The sequence below is a fragment of the Xylocopa sonorina genome, chromosome 8 (assembly GCF_050948175.1).
Source record: "Xylocopa sonorina isolate GNS202 chromosome 8, iyXylSono1_principal, whole genome shotgun sequence".
NCBI lineage: Eukaryota > Metazoa > Arthropoda > Insecta > Hymenoptera > Apidae > Xylocopa > Xylocopa sonorina.
In genome coordinates, this window is record NC_135200.1 from 10868701 (window position 1) to 10887585 (window position 18885).

An 18885-nucleotide genomic window follows, 5' to 3' on the forward strand; every position below is an offset into this window, starting at 1 on the left:
GCGCGTTGGGAAAACGGAAATGTCTGTCTCGCGTGCGGTGCGAGAACGCGGACCGAGCGTCCATTAAAATCGGCTCACGTGCTGGAAACCGGGTCACGAGCGAGCCAAGCGTGACCCCGTGTGGCGTTCGGTTAATCTCGGATTAGATGCGGGACGACGATGAGGTAATCGTCGAGGAAGGAGGAGCGCGGTTTCGCAAAGGAACGCGAGGATCGGCTACTTACTCCATAAGTACTTTTGCGCCTCGCGCGGCGAGTACGTCATCATGTCCACGTGGATCACCATGTACTCTCCGTTGTCCAGCAGCCGTTGGTTCTGCATCGAGTTCATCATGTCGATCAGCGACATAGGCGTTCCCAGGAATATGTAAACTGCCGACAGATTTACGGCTTCCGTTAGACGCCACCAGCATCCGACTCCGGTGGAACACGTCACCGATTCAGACGACGGCCGACCGATTTCCGCGACGGAACCGCGACTTTCACGCTTCGTGGTTCGAGAACGGGACGGAAACGCGTCGACAATGCCCGACGGGTCGTGACGCGCGAAATTCGTCCATCTGTCTAATCGACATCGCCTAAATTTTTTTTCCATTTTACCTCAAACCGTGGCGACAAAAACCGCCAGCTAACCATGAACGCGTAAAGATAGAACCGCGATACTTGCACACCGCACGCAGGTGGTCGTGTAATGGAAATGTCGTGTGAACGATACATTGACAACTACACATAATCGTTCTTTTATCTTAATCTTTAGCTACACGTGTCGTGGACGGTAACGTAGGTATAACGCTGTAAACTGTTCCGGAATAAATGCTCGTGCCTGTCGCGGTAATGTTCGTCAGACGAAGGCTAAAGCAGAGGGAATTATTTTTCCAGAAAATTATGGAAAACGATACTTTGTTCAGCGCAAAAGTAATTCTTTGCTTAAAACAAATGGCGCGTTCACTCCGATATATCTTTAACGTGTGCAGTCGAAGGTTGTTAGCGTTAACGGTTTCGCTCGTCGAACTCGTAGATCCTATGGACACGTCGAGAGGTATCAAAAATTCGTTTCGAAATGTAATCAATTTTTTTCAGCTTTACGCGCCGCGGAAGGAAGCACGAGAAATAAGGATTTTTATCGCGGTATAGCGCGTTCTGAAGCAACAGCGAAAGGACTCGAGAAGCATTGTCAGGTTTATTTCTGATGCTGCTCGGTTCCATTCGAACGCGTTAAAGATCAATTTGTATGCTTTCGTTGACGGGGTCAATTCCAGTATCTGGGACACTAAAATCCCGATTCATCCGATGGAGTCGTTCCGGCGAACCGGGAGCGTATCTCTCACTCTATTTCCATCGGCGGGGGGGAAGGCGAGTCCCGCGCGTTACAACCCGCTAAAATCGTAACATCGTATCCAAAACGACGAGAGTGGCCCGTTCAAAGAGAAACATAAACGGAAACGAGGCTCCCGAAAGGCAATAAACAGATCCGAAAGGGACAGAAGCATCGTTTCGGCCGTCTCGATGACGCGTCCCGTGAGGTGTAGTACTGGAAATATTTATAGCATCACTCGTTTACATGTTACGCATTTTTATAGCGGTACGATTGATAAAACGATCGCTGTTACACTTATCTCGGCATCGAGAACACCGATTCCTTCGAAATCGGAACAAAAATTGGCGGACAGTATTTATTGTTATTACAGGTAATCCTGGGTGCAACACGGGTGATTATACGCAATTTGGAAAGACTTTACAGAAAACCTTTAGTTTCATAACTATCGAAAATACTTCTACTTGTTAACGATCTCGATAAGTGATTAATCGTGTAACGCGTTGATGGTTAAGGCCAAACGCAATCCATCTCGGGTACGAGTGGATTTTTATCGAATAGCCGAATAGACACCTAATAGAATTTCTTCAATTCTCTTATCATCTTGGCGTGAATACGTGTTGTAACGATGCCACGATAGGATCGCCTGTGCCAATAACGAGAGAGACGGACATACGTTGAGACCGCGACTCTTAGCGTTCGAGTGATGCGATAAATGCATGCTTTCAGTACTGCGCGATACGTGATAGAAAAGTTTGGACTGACTCCTAGTCATATTTTTGGTGTCCTGTATAAGTTGGAACCATACGCCTTGACAGCACGGCAGCCGGTCCACGCAGCACGTGTGCCGATCCTCGAGCGTGATGTGATGGTTCACGGTGAGATTGTTCTTGGTGGCCTGCTCCTCCAGCGAGCGTGCCACCGTCGACCAGGCGCTCTCCGCGACGATCGTGAATTTGTTCCAACTGTAATGGAGCAGCAACGCGATCACGGACTTGGTCACCTGCGTGTCCGGCGGCTCTGTCCTCGCGAACGTTGTCACCTTCGACGCTTTGTAGTCCGAGCATTTCTGTAACACACAAACGATACGTACCCCGTTCGTCTTTAGTATTTCGATACTTCGTTACGAATCGTCCCTGTGAACGATAAGTACAGGTGAACATGGAATCGAGCGCCTATCGAGGCGCCACGTGTCTGCGCCGCCCAGATATCTTCGATAACCTGGATCGCGAACGTGAGGAAACAGCTTTCGAAATTTCGACAAAGCGATCGATCAAAAGGCATCGAAAACGGAAAATCGATCTCCAAAAAGAATTGAAATGAAGGGGAGTGGAAATGATGGGAATCGTCGAAATCGATGTCAGACGGAGACCCAGAATGTCGAAGGACCGACGAAGGTGATAGACGCGAAAGCGGAACGAAGAGGAGGGATCGCGTCTCCGATAGAGATCGGAAAGCGCGAGGAAACGAAGGAAAGGAGAAGAAGTAGGTGGAAGAGGCGAGCGGAGAGAGTAGAGGAGATCGAAAGAGAGTAGAAGGTAGGAGGAATAACGCGGCAAAGTGGGCTGCGCCGGGTGCCATGGTGTGTGGCGCGCGGTTAAATATAAACCTGTGGCAGACGGCACGAAGGAGGGCAGGAGGAGAGTGGAATGAACGGGGCAGCCGCTCTTCTCTTCTCTTCTCTTCTCTTCTCTTGAGCGGGCTCGCGCGGCGGAGAAGTGCACGGGGCGGTTGCTCCGTACCGTTGAAATGTGACATGCGCTCATTAACATATAAATTAAACGTGACAACTGGGGGTCAGTTCTACTTTAACCGTGGCGACCACCGCCAGGCCACGATCCACTTTCCGTTGTTTTTTCCACCACTACCACCTCCTCCTCCTCCTACTCCTCCTCCTTCGACTCTGCCTTCTTTTTCTTCTTCCTTTTCCTCTCTTTCCCTCGACGCTTTTTGCTGCGGCGATCGACTCCTTCCCTTTTTACACCGCGAGATCGAACGACCAGTCCTCTCTGCCCGACAACCGGAGACCACGAAATTCATGCACCGAACGAGCCGCGATCGAACCACCGCCGTGTGGCTCGATCGCCACTTTTCCCTCGTTACCCTCGCCTCGTCCGTGGGATTTGCGGTTACGGGGAGCATTGCTCCGCGAGCTTCGTTGCACACCGTCACGTGTGGGTTTTAAGGAACGAACAAAAGGGAAGTCTCCTTTCGGATTACCAATGCCTCTTTCCCTTTTACGCTGATTAAAACTTGATCGACGATTAATTGATTCCATTGCAACGATATCGCGTGCTGAGACAGAATATTCTACCCGCAAAAAAAGGTACGCGATTCAGGTGCGAAATTTCCCCGGGAAACATTGAGTTGAACAGCGTCGATGGAAACGCGAAGCGCAGAAGGAACGTTCCCCGTTCGAGGGCCGGAAGTCGGGCGTCTCGCACGATAGACGGTTGCAAATTCACCGGAGGGAAGTTCGCTGCGCGTCGCGTATGATAGCGACATTTGTTGTAATCATCGCGTAAAAGAAAACGAAATTGATCCGGCCAAGGCGGGAGGAAGTCGCCCGGGCCGCATCGGAATGACAAGATTATGATTGTCCGACGTGCGTGCCTCCGTGTTTGATTAAAAGGAAGCTGTCTCGCCGCGAGTCGACTTCATCGGCTGCTCTGTCGGCTGGTAACCTTGGAGGAATTAGGGGATCTCAATCGGCGATGATACGGTCCGTCAGACCGATCCGTAATTACTTGGACGCGCGACAGTGAGTAATCTGTCATTCATCTACGAAAGTATACCTCTAATCGTCTAATACATTTAGTTTCTCTCGCATAATTTGCTTGACACGTATACCTTGTAATTTATAAACTCATTGATCCACGCTATTACCGAGGGAAACGATTAATCCCGCGACAAAAGGCGTATATGAATAGATTGGAAAACAGCGAGCAGGGAAGACGAACGCGCGTAGATAAAAGTGGCACAGCTGACGCGTCGATTTCCGAGAACCGTCCACTTGGTGATTTCAAAGCCTTCCACGGGTTAATAATAGACGGTAATACACCGTATCCGATCGAAAAATACAGCTACTTAAATCCACGTAATCCCTCGCGTAATCTCGATTGCGACGATTGAAGAAGAAGAAGAGCCACGGCGGATATGCAATCGTACGTAACTAAGACGCGACCGACCACGCAACCCTGTCTACCCGGGTTTTGCATAAAACGAGCCCGGTGATCGATGATCCGGTAGACGAAACTGGTTCGTTCGGCTTAGAAGAACCAGTCCCCTATTCCTGGGGGGAAAGAAGGGAACGGGGCCAACGAGGAGCAAAAAGGTAGCGTAACCCGGGCGCGGTGGGACGCGGAGGAATCGTGGAAGCGTATTGCTTTAAAGCTGGCCAGAGGGTCGGCCCTCTCGTTCCTCGCGGACGGGGGTACGGTGGACGAGAAGGCCTGGAGAACCCGGCCGGGTCCCGGTGGCTCTCGCTGCGAGCACGGTTGGCGAACGAGCCGGGCTTTGGTCATTGCCGGCTCGCGACGGTGCTGTTATTCTGGGCTCCACTCGGCTATATTTAGACGAGACCACCTTGAGGGAGCTCGAGAGAGCTCGAGTGCCCTCCGCGGACTGCAACCGCAGAGAGGCTTTCCTCTATTGGCCGATCGTGCGCGCGTTACTGTTGTGCAACTCGCGTTCCCGCGATCCTTTGGAAACGCGACCGAGGAATTCCTGCCCACGCTCCTGTCCCGCCTCGCTACCTTTTTCCGTCGTCCCCGTTTTCACGGCCCGATCCCACGATTTATTAAGGTCCCGACGGGCCTTCGCCCCGAGGATCCGAATAATATCGACGGTTCGGTTAAGTGTTGCTGGTTTACGTGGGTAAACCTGTACGCGCCGGGTTCGTTAACCCTTGTTTACTTGCGTCAGGTCATAGCGATTCGATACGAGTTCCACATATATATCTGCTTCTTATTATATCTCTATGTATCATTGTTATTATTTTCGGATAACAGGTGCTACTCTGCTAACTCTTCAAGCGTAAAGAATACGCGCAAGGAAGACGCGTCGATGATCCAAAATTGTACTTAAAGGAGCGGAATTTTCTTCGTACCCTCGGCGTACAGAATTTGCCTCCAAACCACTGGGTCTTTGCTCTTCAATATGTAGACAGCGGCTAAACATTCTTTTCTGTATCGTTTGAATAAAAACAAAAAAAAGAGGATCGCTGTCAGTGGGTATCGATTTATCTTCGACAGTCGTCAGCGTAGCGAGGGTGTGCGTTTCAATCCTGCCTCATCGCGAATTCTCCGCGGCACTTTTTTAAATTTATACCCTACTGTTTTATAATTGTTCGAGGCATCCATAAAACATGAACCCTCCGCGGATATTTCATCTCTTCCGCCGCGGTGGCGGCGGCGGCGGCGATCCACGTCGTTCCTCAAAATTATGCCTCTAAACTCGTCTTTACGTCGGGGTCGCGGGGCGAGGAAACGCGAGGCACGCTGCGTCCCGGGTGCATCGACGGGCATCGCGTCCATTGAATAACAATCGAGGCAATCGTCGATCCCGGGTGTATCCCCGCGAGCCAGTTCGATCGCGTGAATCTCGGCTTCGTAACCGCGATACGATCGGCCCCCGTCCTCTTCAAATAACTCAGGCCCGCTAACCAGTCGCCCGAGCGTCGTCGATCCTCTCTCTTCCTGTTCGCGCGAGACGGAAGTCACACCTGAGGAGGAAGACTCGAAAGGAAGTTAAGGACGTGTCGGAATATTAATTTCGTGTTTAATCTGTCCAGGACGCCGGCCAGTGTCAACAACACCGAGCCCGAGGACTGCTGCTCCAGAAGCTAAACCGCGTCGTACGTTCGAACCGGTGGGATGAGTCACTCTGAATCGGCTGTCGCGGATACGGGGATAAAACAGGTGGAACGAAGGGGGATATTTCCTTTTTGCTTTGTCCCCATTTTTTAACCACGCGATTTTGCACGCCGGATAAACGAAGACGGTGAACCATTTTTTGCTCTCGAAATTACCTACCCGTTGCTCGCTGGCTAGGTGTAGTGGATCGTGCTACTAATTCGAGGAACCTTTCAACTTTTTCGTTAAAACTTCTCTTGGAAGTAGGGAAATTTTTGAAGAAACGAGAGGACATTAAGATCGAGGAAACTTCAAGGACCGTGCGAGTATTTAAGAGTAACCAAGTGACTACAAAACATTGGAACGTGAAAAAGCTACGTAGAACCCGAGCGAGAAGCCTCTAATTAGAAAATATGAGTGTGCATAAATATTTCCTGCAGTGACGATAACCATTACTGCTGGGAAAAATGATCGTCGTGAATATCGATTCCACGAATTCACCGAACCGTGCATTTCAGTTTTCCCTCCGCGGCATCCAATTCGTACCATCTAAACTTAGCTTCGACAAGATAAACAGCCTCGAATTTAACAAATTGGAGGATCCATCACGGCCAATGTCTGTACAAGGTCGGTTTCCACGGGGAGCAACGAGGCGACGTGTTTCTCCCGGCGAAGGTGACAAGCGACAACGGTTGCGTTGCGCCAGAAATATCTCCCGTTCCCGATAAAACACCGGCGAACCCACCGCGGGTTGCAGAACGGAAAGATCGCTTCCCGGAATTCGCGAGCGTGTGAACGGATCACGTCCTGGCCCGTTAATGGTGGCTATTAGTGTTCTCGAGGGAGACCGTTTACGTGCACCAAGATCTTGCCAAACGACACGCTCCGTGTCGCAGATAAATTCGTTGCTCCCGACCGAAACGTACCGAGAAATGTATCGGGGGCCTCTTTATCTTGAATATCAATCGATAATCCCCTCGCTTGTCAACCCTTCCCATCTCCTTCGATTGCTCCTCTGCCCTTTTCCACGCATACTTACGAATGCGAGCTTGGTTACGAATGAGAGCTAGTGGAATAATCATCTAGAGGAGTACCATTTTCTTCGAACGCCACCCTGGGGAGGACCAAAGAGGAGCCAAGAAGAAACTGCTCGTCGAACGAACAAACTTTTTCCAGGAAATTAAAAAGCTGCAGCTGGGGACGAGAATCAATGGGCGAGAGGGAGGAGAGGGTACCATTAGAAAAACTGAACTTGAAGCTGCGAGGTGAAGGGTCAACTGGTCGATCTAGAGGATCTTTGAAATTCTGATTCCAACGACGCGTTTCTTGTTACGCTTGTTCGATGTGACGATTCGAGAGATTATTTCTTCGCCACTGGATGGATAACAACGCGTACGATCTCCCACAGGTCCACGCTTCCGGCTTCAGTTCTTATGTAAGAAAATTCAGACCTCTCGCTACTACCATCCTCGCGTCTAAGGCACGGCTCTGTCAAGTAGCTTTTACCGACGAGTCCACTGGCAGATCCAGGACGAAACGCTATTGTTCTCGTCTACGAGAGATAGCTTCGTTGCAACATCGAATCCGAAATGGAGCGACACGGTGAGTCACTACGAAAGAAGCGACACGCTAATTAAACGGGTCTTCTCGCCGATAGTTTACCATTTATCTCACAGTTTACTCGTCGGGGGAAGAAGAAACCAGAAAATTGATCCCCCCTCCGAAATGGGAACAGAAATTGTACGTCTAATAAAATAAAAAGCGATAAAGTTATGCAGATTCCTTCGAGATTATTTCCTTCCTCGAACCGGCGATTCAATTAAGCCCCGTTCTCCGCTGGTCCCAGGGAAACGTTCGCCAGGCTTCTCGGCCCGCGTGGCGCAAGATGTCCCCTTGGACGCGAGGCGTCCCTCGCCTCTCGTTCCTCAACGGCATAACTTCCTAAATTATGCCGTTAATGCGCGCTATTCTGGATTCCACGGTGATCGTTGATGGCCCCGGCCGAAGATCAGCCCGCTCGATAAAGGCGGTCGTTAAACGGGGCACGGACGCGGCCCGTTTCGTACCACGGGGATGTCCTCCTCGTCTCTCGCGCCGCCGCGATCGTTACGAGTTTTATTAAGTGGCAGGGCTTTCGCGCGACACCATTCGCCGACGTCTTCCGCCAATTAAACCCTGCCGGCTGACGAATAATCGAGGGGAACCAGGTGAACAAGATGGCAGGGGAAACGTAACGAGGTAATCGCGCCGTTTCCTCGCTCTTACGCAATCGTTTACGGCCGAGGAGGACGCTCGTAATGAATGGCGGCCGAACGGAAAGTAAATATGAAAGCGACGGATCGATTAACCTGCCGATATCGACGGTAACGTTTTTTGCGGCTATCCGATGCGTACCAACTAACTATTTGTTTTCGTTTCGACGCACGCCGATTTAGAGCCTTGAATGGTCGTTGATTATGGTACCGCTACGTATGGCTGTATTACGATCGCTCTAGTACTTAATGAGACTATTTATATACACCAGAAGGCCCAAATCGACGGTAAATTTGCCATTGACTGGTAACATTTCGTAACAATTTCTAGAAATATTTCGTTGCACGTGAACGAGGATATTACTATTTTTAGAAGCCTCTATCGGTTTTAATTGAATTTTCGTTCCTCGTAACATTTTAAATGCGCGACGTGTTTTTGGTATTATTTCTTGGTCATTTTCTTCGCACAACCGGATTCTATATGTTTATTCGTGGCTATCGACTCGGTCGTAAAAATAACGTGCACAACATTCAAGTTATTTGCATCAGAAATTGGTAATTCAGGCATTAAGCGGTTAACGTGTTGCGTAATAGACTGCCGGAATTGTTTTCATTCCCGGTTAATAATTCGTGTTAACAAACGGCACGGTTGCCACCGCGTGTTTCCACTTTAGCCGAATTTAACGATCCGCTCTCCATACTCGTAAATCCGTGGATATCGTCGTTCCCTTTTGTCGCGTACGGTAAAGTTTGTTTCCTCTTCAAACATCGGTTTTATATTCGCGACGCGAAAACAGCTCGGCGGTAACCGGTGCTTATCGATTCACGAAATATCGGCGCGCCCTCCGCGCTCGTTCGCCGTTCCACTGAAGGAAGCCGTCAACGATCGATCGAGCGACTCGATCGGATTTTATTCAACGGGGATCAGAGGTGACGCGCGATATTTAGATCTCGCGTATTTATATTTAGCCTCGCGCGTACAACTACGTTCCGATATAAACATAATGGAGCGTATTTATTAACTCGCGCGCGATTATACATTCTAATTCGGAGAATGAGACGCGGAATGTTGTAAGCAGCGGTTGTATAACAGGCTAACAGGTAAACCAAGGGCATACTTGTTTCCAGTTCTAACTTGTACACGTGGACGTGGAAGATTTCCGAACCGTTTACCCCCGTTGACGAAAATTCAAATCGCGCCACGAACCGGCCTCTACGGTTAGCGCGGACCAGTCGTAACGAAGATTGCCATCGAAGGTCCAGGCCGGGTTGTCCAAAATACTACATGCGGTACGCGCAGCGGTTTCGAAATCCGCGTGGTACACGGCGAAGGTGTTCAAATTGTGTCCAAGGAACGGTACCCGGGTCTAAAAATACATTTCTAAACCGGAGAATCATCGCGACGGCCCTGTTCCACGAGGAACGCGTGTAGCCGCGGCGCTCGCTGGTGGGGGATACACAACTGTTTACGCACGGGCGCATGCGTACGAGCGAGAGGCACCGTGGCGCAGGCGCGGACGCGATGCGGCCGGCCAGTGGGGGTAGCGCGCACACAGAAACAGGGCGGTGCTTTCATTTATTCATAAATCAACAGCGTCTATTTATAGTCCCGACGGACAAATAGCGATAGTTGCGCGCTCGCGCACGCGCGCCAGCGGCGTCGTATCCTTGAATGGCGAAACAATCGAATGGAAATTAAATGCAGCCCGATGGAAAATAAAACGGGCCCGGACACCCGGCTCCTCCCGGACCGCGCGCGATCACCACCTCGAGCACGTGGACAACTTTTAGCGTGGCTGCGGCTGCGTCCGCGTCCGCTCCGGTCAGGGTCAGAAAACTTTATCCGTCACTGTTATCCGTCTACTCTCGTGGAAAGTTTCTTTCATTCCATTGATACCGAGAAACCGCTTCGTTTAGCCTGCGGGGCCCTACGAGATCTGGCAAGCCTCGCGAACGCTCGCGCGAACACCAGTCGCTCTCTTAACGTGGATTCCCGATACGATTTTCCAAGAAATAAAAGATACGCGCTCTCGATGCGCGACAACGCGACAAAAAAGCAGATAGCGTCGGTCGTCGCAGTAAATAAAAGGCTGTTATCACACCCACTTGCCAGCACCAGTGTCCTATAATTTACTGTCGAACGGTATTCTCCAACGACCGCTTCGATTCGCCTCGTACTCATCCATTTGCGGCGCGGTGCCATCGATATTCACGCGGACGAATAAACGTGCCACCGAGAGCACGCAGAAAAACGCGTGGACCGCGCGCGGTTGGGAAATGTACCTTGGGAGGAATGGCGCAACGGGCCGAGGCGAAACTCAACCGATCCACGCGAATGGGCGCTCCAGTGGGTGTCGATGGCCGACACGATGCAACTCCACTTGGAAGTCTCAAGAAGAGCATGCATACGGACGCGGTGTAGGCTAAATAGTATATAGGATATACGGGACGCGAAGGAGAGAAAGAGAGGAAAGAGCGTCGAGATGGGAAGCTCGGTCGTAACGCCTGATGCTGATGCCGGTGGTGGCTGCTGGCTTGTCGGTCGGTTGTAGTTGGTTCGTTCAGACTCTGTCGCTTGGCAAAGCAATAGCCCAGGCTAAATATAGCCTGGCGATAAACATAGGCAGTTAGTGGAGCCACGGTGTATAGCGGCGTCTGTATCCTTGGTTATACTCGAATGACGCCGGGATACACGAGTGTTTCTCGTAGCGCCGTAGGATTTCGGGCCCTACCTGCCGAGCCATTCAAAAATCCCCGCCTGACCGGGTGTACAACACCGAACGTTGATGCCGTATAGTGGAACGAGGCACCGTGTAGATACCAGTTCCCGACTATCGACGGGTTCGAGTAAACGAGATTCTTATATTGTCGCAAATGCCATACTGTTTAACGAATCGATCCTTTTATCGTCTCTAATGTAACTTTCAAGTTACGCGTATCGTACGTCTTTAACGAGTGAAATTCTCGTGTAAAAATCGTCACGAGAAATCACGACATTCTCATCTGAGATCAGAAGCTGACGAGCAAAGTCCTGTCCGCCCAATTCGCGTTGCAATTCCCATCCGCTCTTGTTTCACCCGGCTGACCAAATAAGGCAAACAGTTTTATTAGTTTTGATCGCGAAACATCGATGACTCAAGGATGTTCCGAGTCGAAAACAATGTGTCATCGTTTATGTTCGAGTTGCACAGGAATGTTTCCGTTGTTTTGATCGGTGGGAATCGGCGTGCAGGGTGATACCGTGGAAACTGGAACTCGACGCGATGTATCCCGATGTAATTAGCGTTTTCGATCGCGGCGCTACTAGCTGCCCGACCGCCGCGTTCACGCTTGCTTTATGGTAATGGGTAATTAATATTGCATGACGCGTGTCTGGAGCTGTTGAACTTTCCGCGAGGAATTCGTCCACGCGATTTCGTATCTGTTCCGTTCTGGAATGCGACCCAGGATTGGTTCTATACCTACATTAGTTTCCACGGCGAAGTTTGCCTTTTCTTTTCCGCTCGTTTTTTTCCTCGCCGTGGTATGCGTCGAGTGCGTCGCAAACACTCTCGATCGTAAACTCGCCGCGTTCAAAACACTACAGAGACTCTACGAAACTTCAAGAAACAGATATTCTAGCGACAGGGGAGGACAGCGACGATTTTTTCTTGCCCGTGGCACGTAGCCATCGCGAATATTCTAGCCGCACGAGAGGATCGTCGCGGCGTTTCACGCGTCCTGGCGAGTGGAATTATAAAGTCGTCCAATTTCACGGTTTTTCTTCGCACCGACGAAAGTCGACGCGGAGAGAACAGTATTCTTCCCTCCATCCCTGATTCGATCCGCGTTTCTCGACAAAGCAACACTCGTTCTAAATATAGTATATAATAACTGATAAACACAGACACTTGGACACACGCTCGATTGATAACGAAATAGTCGTTGTAATGCGGTTGCTGTAATATCGTTCGCATCGCCGTAATACTATATGATTTACGTTGTTTTCGCGTCGCGATTAGCGGCAAATATTGACAGACGCTGATACGGACCGCCGGGGCCCGTTAAAATCCGTACGAATTTCGAGAAACCTTCCAGCCAGTCGTATGGACAGAGAGAGGAGAGATAACGGCACATTTGTGTAAAGTATATAACATTCCTTTTTATTTTTTTTTCTTTTAGCTACCAATAAGAGAGACCGCGGAGAGAGAACGAGGGACAGAGAAGAAGAAGACGGTTTAACGCCAGATAACGTGTTTCGTCGTGTTCCTCGCCGGAGTGAATCGCTACGGATCCACAAACAATTATAAAACAGAAATAAACGGCCGAGCGAATTCCTGTACGATCACGTAAACGCGCGACGCACACAGAGGCGACTTAAAAATACATTTGCAACAATAAATTGCGACATCCGCTCAACAAAGCCGCTCCACCTTTTCCCGTCGAATGCCAGCGAAGAATTGCTTTCGAAGTCACGTCAAAACAAGACAAAAAATACGGGGAGGCAGAAATAAAGCAAGGAATCGAGTTAAAACGCTTCAAAGTTCGTCGTTTTCCGAATCGTTGTTCGACTCTAACTTGTATAACAAGTTGAAACGAAAAATGTAGTGAGATAAGATAGAACGTTGAGTCCAAGAAACATCCCACTTTTTAAACGAAACAATAACAGAAAAAAAGAAGCGCGATCGAAGAAGCGCTGCGGGACGTTATCCACGTAGAAGAAATTCCAGCGACGATATCGAACAAACGCGAGTTGTTCCGTGAATAATTATCGGGCCGGCGCACGGGAATTATATTTAGAATCGCGACATTAGGCTTAACGCGGCGATAGAACGAGCTTAGCCGACGACAAATTAAGGCGATTGCGACGGAGCCGTCGCGGCTCGTTAAATCGTACGCACTTCGCGTATCGCGCGGTGCCCACTTGAAAGCGGCGCGTTGTGCGCGCTCGCCGCGGCGCGCAACATTTCGCCAAGATTTCCGCGCGCCACCCGTAATTCGAACGGTTCCGCCTCGTCTCGAGCTTAGAACGCGGCTCGTCCCGCATTTTTCACGGGGCTGCTTTTTACCACCGCGCGTCAAACTCGTTGCCAGCGAGTTAAACGGCGAGATCTATCGCGGGTTTACGTAAATACAGTCGTTTTCAGCGTCGTTGCGAACCCTGAACGGTCCTTTTCAGGCGACGATACACGGCCCGCCTCTGGCTGAACAGTGGCGTCGTTGATTCGACGAGATCGGAAGCAAAGCGAGACGATCCGCGCGGTACACGTTCGGCCAAAGTGTGTGTGTGTGTGTGTGTGCGTGTGTGTGTGCACTTTGATTGCAAGTTGCATCGTCGAATCGGAGCGAACGCATGCAGTTTCGCTTGACGTGTCTCACTGGGATCGAGAGACGGAATGGAAACGTGCCCTGTCGCCGGGAGCAGAATTGGCGGATGGCACGGATCACTCGAAAGAACGTCGACACAGAGACAGTTGGCAGAGACGTTGGCAAGGGAACGAGGAAGAGCTCGACGGTCTCGTTATCGCGGAAAACGACGACGCGCGGGCAATAAAACTTGACCTTAACGCTAATTCCTGCGTACACCGTGGCTGGTGCACTTCCTGTTAACAGCTTGATACGTTTCACTGATCACGTTGCTTCCGTCGCGAACGTTATCTCCGACGATCGTTCTTACGAGCAGTTTAACCAACCGTTTAACTATCCGACGTTCTATTCACACAGACGACGCGTGTCTTCTCTCGTCTCGCGCGTCCCACTATTATTTCCGTCGTTATAATATTATTCAAAAGGCTAGCCAATGGAAAGAACGTAACGGCGACGTTGGAGCACGTGCGTGTACATCTGGAAGCTCGCGGCTCGTCGGACAAACGGAGCGCGGTCCTCGGAGAGGCGCGAACTTTCCGCGCGACAAGATGGCCAAACGTGGCGAACGCGTGCACGTGTACCACGGATGAGCGTTCCTCTCTCGCGGGCACCACGGCGACGGCGAAGAAATTCGTTTATCCGCGCGCACGGCGCGTAGAGAGGCGGCCGTGTCGTAAAACGAGGGAAGAACAACGCCGTCCGACCATACATTCTTGTTGACCGAATGAATACGCGTCGGTACGCCGGGCCCATAATTGGTGCCGGCCAATTAAGGGTTAATTGAGTGTATTTTAGCCTGAAACCAGCCGCGTCGTCGTTACTTAAGGCGGCACCCACATTAAACTCGAGAGAGAAAGAGGGAGAGGGAGAGACGCTCCGTTGCAGCGGTCGAAATAACGCCTCCTTCTCCTCCTCCTCCTCCTCCTCCTCCTCCTTCTTCTTCGTCTTCTCATAATACGAAGGCTACTTTGTTGCCTGAAACATACCCCTTTCGTTCCTCGTGCCGCGACCGACGCGATTATCCGGCCATCGATTTATTCGCTGTACGTTAACCTTTTCATGGGTGTCAACCAGTCGCCGCGTGTGTACGCGCACGGGGTAAAGGTGGAGAATGGCTGGTTTACGGCGCGATGACACGTGCTTCGAGGGGTATTTTATTTTTTCCTCGCCGGTGGAGCCGGTGGAGCGTGCTCGTTAAAAGCAAATTCTCCACTTCGAATGGCTGTCCACCAAGGGTTGCTCCGACAGAGGGAACCGTTTCGTATCGCGACACGCGCTAATTGCGATTCTCGTATTAAATTAAGCAACTTATTCCAAGTATGCGCGCCGTCCGCGGAAACTATTTCCTAACGAGTCGCCGTTTTTTGTCCTCTCAATTTTCCACCTTATTATGCGACCGCCAACATAATACTTCTTCTCCTCGTGGCGCGGCTCGTGTTAAGAGACTTGTTAGCCAGGCCGTCGATAGATTTGAGTTTCTAAAAAAAAAACACGCGCAATCGACTCGAATGTATTTTAACCGACAAACCCGTTCGGACACTCCCCTTATCTTTGGAGTAAAATTACGTACTTATGGTAATGCGGATGGTTATCTAGAAAAAACAATCGTAATTCCTGACGAGTGTAGTTTTTTGAAATTCGAATGTCGTTAACGGGCGGAGATAGCCAATGTAAATACGGGAGCCTGCGTATCGGGCCGGAATGGTTCCCGCGGCGCGTCGCCGCGGCGGCTAATTCGAACACGGCGATCCTTGAACGCCGGCAGCAAGTCGGAGCCAAGGTCAAAAAACACGTTAGTCACGTTCGATCGAAGCGTGCACCGTGAATCACCCGGTACACGATCGGGGAAACTAGAATGCCCGGGTACACGCAATGTGCCATTCGACGGACGTCGAACGAAGATCATCGGGAGCCGATATCATCAGCGACAGGCCGCGCGCATATTATTGCCAACCGATCGAGCGTTTCTCGGAACCGCGACGCAAGGAGGAAATAAATACTAACTAGATCGGTAAACGATGATTCACCGCGGATCGATAATTAAATTCCTACGCCTTCCGCCGTCGCAGTCCCACCGATACGTAACGACACGTATACATATATATACATACACGTAATATAGAACGATTTGAATTTCAAAACAGTACACCGGCTCGGAGATAAAAAGATCCGTGGATCGAAATATCGGATTGGAAATCGAACCAGTTTCCAGAGCCGGGCTCGATTGGAAAAAACCGTGGCGGACACCTATTGCGGATTTCTGCGTAAATATTAATTAATCCAGTTCGCGCGATATTACGTTACGGTTAGCCGGGGCCTCGCGTATCTCGCGCTCTTTCTTCCCGCGTGGATCGCGCGAGAGGCGGACACGAGCCGCCGCCGCCGCCGCCGCCGAGTGTGGCGGAGGAAAACGAGCGAGCGAGCGAGCGAGCGAGCCAGCCAGCCACCGGCCGTCTGTGCCTGCGAAACCAGTATTCTCACACTCTATTCACTCTTTTATTCCCGCCCGCTAAAAATAGAGCCCACTCCAATAAAAACGTCCGCGGTTCTGTTTCTCCTCCGGCCGTGATGAATGGGATCGCTCGTCGATGCCTTCCTCTCTTTAGAACTCGTTCTCTCCTGCGACTCGAAACGATCTCGAGCGTCCGTTTATTAACGCCGCGTTATCGTCGCTCGTATTTAGGCCTGACTAGGCGCCTCTCGGCACGGATCGCCGTTATGTAAAAAACCAATCGACCCAGTTATCGGGAAACTGCACACTCGTCGACGAGTCGTTGCCTCGTTTAACGAAGCTCCGACACTCGTTGGAGAGAGAAACTTTTACAGAGGTTCTCTCGTTTTCGGGCATTCCTCGTTGTTACGTGTAACGTCGCGAGAAAAACTCGTGAACACGGTTACGTTTTCACTGGTACGTTTTCATTGGACTCACTTGAACGCTGTTAGCGCGAGCCTTTTACACTTTTCTCTCATCTCGGGCGCGTCGAAAGCGTTCAAGCGAGTTGATTTCTCGGAGAGTCCCGCGAGGGGTAAATTATCCATTAGTCTTTCTTAAAAGCTCGACAGGGCACCGTGAACTTGACACCGCAAATTGGAGCCCGTCTCCTCCGATGAGCGTGAGCGTGCATACGCGCGTAAGCCCGCACTCTGTACTATAATTAAAGGCTGCTCTCCTACATCCTCGGAAGTATGCATCAGCGATTTATAACATCAACTTTTCTTACGCAAAACGAGAACCGAGCGCAATCTCCTAATCCGATAAATTGCGCAGGAAAGGAAAATAAAGGAGGACACGCGAGAGGATACACGAAAACTCGTAAACCGATCCCGTCCAATTACAACGTGCAGATAAAATCCAGTCGCGACTCGAGTCGCCTGGCTAGCCATCGTCGTACGCCGATAGATTATAAGCATTATCGATAAATTTCTCAACGTTATGTCATCCGTATTAGCGTTGCGTAATGAACGCGTTGCGGTCGCGCGGGCGGCTTAATCGAGGCGCGTGCACGTACGTTTTTCCCCGATAAAAAGGGATAACCGGTGCAGAGAGCCGCGTGTACGCGTGCATCGATTTTATGTAACTGTCTATCGCGAGCGTCGTTTATAGTTCGATGGAGATTCGCGGACAGATCGACGGGGCCTCCTCTCTCTCTCTCTCTCTCCGTCCGTCCGTGGGCTCGTAAATTCCTCACGCTATCGCGATATATTTAACCCGGCGATAATGTAGCAAACAAATCGTATCGTTTCGCGCGGAAACCGGTATTCTCACGGTCCGCTCGGCTCGTCCGAGTTCACCCTGGCTAAAGATAGCGCGTGTTTAGATGCTCGCCGCGCGGATCGGATTGGACTCTGCGCCGCGCGAAAACCAGGGAACCGATCGAATCGTAACCGCCGCCGCCGCCACCACCGCTGCCGCTCAAACCTACCTAAGGCGCGTTCTCTCGCCTCGATGGTTTGATACACGAGCGATACAACGATACGACGGGACGGTCGGCAGGCACACGGAGCGGCGATACGGAGGAGGCGAGGAATCGTCGATCATCGTTGCTCGTCGAGCGTACGGTCTAAAGATAGACCGGCGATTACTTCATCGTGGAAATCACGTAACGTCACTACGAAACAGAGATATAATGTGGGTCGGTGTCGAGGAGACGAGGAAACAACCGGGTGAGCACGGAGCAACGCGATCGTTACTCGCCGCCGCGGTGTAACACACGCGTCGTTACCGCTCTCTGCTCGGTTGCGAAACGGCTATTTTACCGAATCCGAATGAACCAACTGTTTCACGTACAGATCTCTGTACTCTTTATTACAGACGTGCCGAAATTTACATTCTTGCAAAGCCAGCGTGATTAACTCACAAAAACTGTAAAACAGTAGAGGGTAGAGTGAAAATAGTTATTCTGGAAATTGTCAATTGTCTTCTTACGAACGAGAGAAAAAGGACAAAAGAGCTTTTTACAGATCCGCTAGTTTACGAGAGAAGGGACGACGTATCGCGTCACGTAACGACGTTTCGGTTCGCCTCCCCGGTGCTTCTTGCACGGCTACTTCAACTTCTGCTTCCAACTTCTCTGAAGTGACTCGTCACGATCAAGTTTTTACCGGTGGCCACGTGTACGCGACTCGCGCACTGTATACATAATGCATACGCGACGTCAAAGTAGCGTACCGTCTCAGCTATTACCGGACGGATAGCTACCGCAGAAGCGCTATTATTACGCCGTTATAGCGCAAGATGAACGTATCGCGATGCTATTTTACGCCTACGCGCGGGTAGGGATCCTCTGAAAGGCGTGACGATTCCGCGAGCGCCGTTTCAGAGCCGGACTCGTGTCCGCGAGACCGCGTGGCCCAAAATCGTTTCCCGTGTACGCGAGAGCACGTGCGAGCGCGTGTCCTCTTCCGCGCCGCGTGCAAACGCGCCATTAAAATTGCTGGGATTAAACGAGGAACGCTCGAGGGCACGAACGCCGAGTGATCGGAGTTTAAAAATTGTAAATGAAACGCGTACCATTTCAGGTATCATTATAAAATTCTTCTGGTTACCGACTACGATTAAAAACCAGTTAAGTACCCCTCGTTTACGCTGGCAGTTTCTTGGAACGCTCCGGCAATTAATT

The 18885-nt window shown here is 50.7% G+C and overlaps 1 protein-coding gene across 1 annotated transcript in view; it reads right to left on the reverse strand.

Annotated features, from left to right (window-relative positions):
• The window catches only part of LOC143426469 (receptor-type guanylate cyclase Gyc76C), a 90112-nt gene that overhangs the window by 6194 nt on the left and 65033 nt on the right, over positions 1-18885 (reverse strand). The window contains exons 5-6 of the mRNA XM_076899945.1: positions 2080-2383; positions 225-371 (exon numbers count right to left, since the gene is read on the reverse strand). Coding sequence (XP_076756060.1) covers positions 225-371; positions 2080-2383 — 451 coding nt within the window. The remainder of the gene's footprint in view (positions 1-224; positions 372-2079; positions 2384-18885) is intronic.